This window comes from Otolemur garnettii, unplaced genomic scaffold, assembly GCF_000181295.1.
Source record: "Otolemur garnettii isolate 467f Iridium unplaced genomic scaffold, OtoGar3 scaffold00001, whole genome shotgun sequence".
Taxonomy (NCBI): Eukaryota; Metazoa; Chordata; class Mammalia; order Primates; family Galagidae; genus Otolemur; species Otolemur garnettii.
In genome coordinates, this window is record NW_003852396.1 from 37,216,144 (window position 1) to 37,218,999 (window position 2,856).

Below are 2,856 nucleotides of genomic sequence, written 5' to 3' on the forward strand. Positions count from 1 at the left end.
TAGCTCCTTTCATGTATCCAAGTCATGCTTATGGTGTCTGGAGCTTAGCATTAGGAAACACCTCTTGATCAACATAATTGGCAAAAGGATCCCATTTATCTTCTGCATAAATCTCCTCTATTTTAGCTTCATTCCTTCATTCTCTCACCATTCATTCTTCGTACACTAAGGGTCTAGGATGCTTTGGCCTACAAATGGAAATTTAACCAATCTCTCCTAAGGTGGTCTATTATTGAAAATATATATGAAGTGAGATTTGTGGAAAATTTCCAGGTGGTCCTCTGGTCAACAACATTGGATGAATATTTGGGAAAATTCCCCCAAAAAATCCTCTTTTGGATTACAATCTATATCAGTCCATGAAGTAGAACCAGTGTAGATCCCCAAAATACATGCACATTTTTTACTTATTTATGGAACAGATTTTCACTCCAGAAATAAAAACTGCAACACTCTATTTGTTAGTCTCCTTGAAGATGTACCTTGTTCGCAAAGCACAATGGCCTTCCACTTAGTACAAAGCAACTAAAGTCATTTTGAAAAGAAACTTTGCAATAGCTATTAAAAATTTTAAGCACATGTACTCTGTCTCATGAGTCCCACATTAATAAATATGTCACATATGTATAAATACATTAGAGCACATGAACATATGCAATAAAGGTAATACTGAAGCATCCTTTTAATGATATTAATCACATAAAGAAGTGGAAGTTCATATCAGTGGATGATTACACTATTGTATGATATGTTATGAAAACTTAAGTATCTATTGTAAACACAGCACTATTTTACTAAAATAAAGGAATCCCTGACATACTTTCTAAGTTGGAGAACTCAAAAAAATTAAATATATTTACATCATAAAGAAAATAACTTTTTATTATTATTTAAATTTAATATACAATAGGGTATCAAACAAATATCACGTACCTACTGAAACACAGTTAGACTACATGTAAAAACACTTTTCTTTGCCATAATTTCATCAATGCTCTCTTCATCTCACTGTTGCGCAAACTGTAGATAAGTGGATTCAGCAAAGGTGTAAGCAGTGAGTAAGACAATGAAATCACTTTCTTGGTTTCTGGTGAGTAGCCAGATTTGGGTTGCAAATAACTCATGTTGGCCGTACCAAAAAAGAGGGTCACAGATGTGAGATGAGAGGCACAGGTGGAAAAGGCCTTTTGCCTCCCAGTGGTTGATGGCATCTTCAGGATCACAAAAAGTATTCGAATATAAGACAAGAGTATCAACAAGAAAGGAATCACACCAATCAAAATGGTGCTTGTAAAAGTATATTTTTCAAACAAAAATGTGTCTGCACATGCAAGATCTAGCACTGCTGGAATTTCACAGGAGAGATGATTAATTTCGTTGGGGCCACAGAAAGGAAAACTAAATACCCATGTGGTCTGCATAGTAGCCCCCATGATCCCTGAGACCCATGAGAATATTACTAATGTCATGAAAACTCTTCTGTTCATAATCACTGGGTAGTTCAAAGGATGGCAAATTGCAGCAAATCGGTCATAAGCCATCGCTCCCAGGAGAAAACATTCAGTCCCACCAAAAAGAAGAATGAAATACATCTGTGCAAAACAGCTCACAAAAGACATCACAGTTTTCTCCGTGGAAAGGATCACCAGCATTTCAGGCATGATGACTGCACTGAAACTCACTTCCACCACAGATAAGTTCAGGAGGAACAGGTACATGGGAATGTAGAGACTCTTGTCCAGGGAGATAACAACTATAATGATGGCATTTCCCATCAGAGTAACCAGATAAATAATGAAAAAAACCCCAAAGAGTGGCTTTTGGAGTTCCGGAAATGTAGAAAAGCCCAGGAGAATGAATTCAACCACAGAGCTTTGATTTTCCCTATTCATTTTCAGTTAGTGGAGTCCTACATTCATTTCATGAACATAGTATATAAAGTCTATGACAAAGTCACAGTCTGGTCTCCAGAAATTCTCAGCAGAAGCCACAAGGAGATCTCTTCTTGTCAGAAATTGATTTTGGGAATTTTGGAGAATGGTCAAGTTCTTGGAATAATCAATATTTCACTTAGAATGGGAAAGCTAAAAACTTTGGGCTCAGTACTTATTTGATAAGTACTAAATAACATCAAATTTCTAACTTGTACACTGTACAGTTTGAAAATTAAACATAGTCTTAAAGCAAATAAAGCATTTTATGACTTAAGTTCCAGTCTCATACTGCTGTTATACATCACATCAACTTTAATCAATTTTAAACAAATGTAAAATTTAAGATGACAAAAGAAGTGTTAAAAAGTAGATTGGAAAATATATTTCCATAATTTTGATGATAACTGAAAAATTCAAAGTCCAAGCAAATATTCACCATGCTCAGTGCCTGTCTATATTGATAACATGTGATGATATTGTAGAAACACATCAGGGGGGTGTGGTTTAGATGAACCTATCATATGTGATCTGTGGTTTTGTGAATAGGCTTCAAGCTTCCTTATTTCTGCTCACTTGGATCTGGCTAACCATATTTGATTGGCACAGATGAAAATTTTTTAATGTTATTTCCCTATGCTTTATCTTAGCAATCTAGATAACATAATAAAAATACCATTTTTTTGGTCGTTGTGATCTTGAAATTTGAAAGTTTCCACACTCTCTCTGTTACTTCAATTTTTGGCCTCCTTTTTCTTTTCATAAAGTTCATTTACATATTCAGTAGCCTGATTTATTATTCAGTTAACATTACTTGACCTTTTTCTAGGCTTTGTATACTCAGGTAAACACGTCCACCCAAACCTCACCAGATGACTAACCACACTGCATAAAATAGCTTCTGATCCTGTAACCAGTACTCTGT

At 35.2% G+C, this 2,856-nt stretch overlaps 1 protein-coding gene across 1 annotated transcript; it reads right to left on the reverse strand.

Annotated features, from left to right (window-relative positions):
- Positions 1-947: 947 nt before the first annotated feature.
- Positions 948-1,892, reverse strand: LOC100959259 (olfactory receptor 10A3-like). The gene has a single exon (XM_003781504.1). It carries the CDS (start codon positions 1,890-1,892, stop codon positions 948-950), a length of 945 nt encoding a protein of 314 aa, XP_003781552.1.
- Positions 1,893-2,856: the final 964 nt, after the last annotated feature.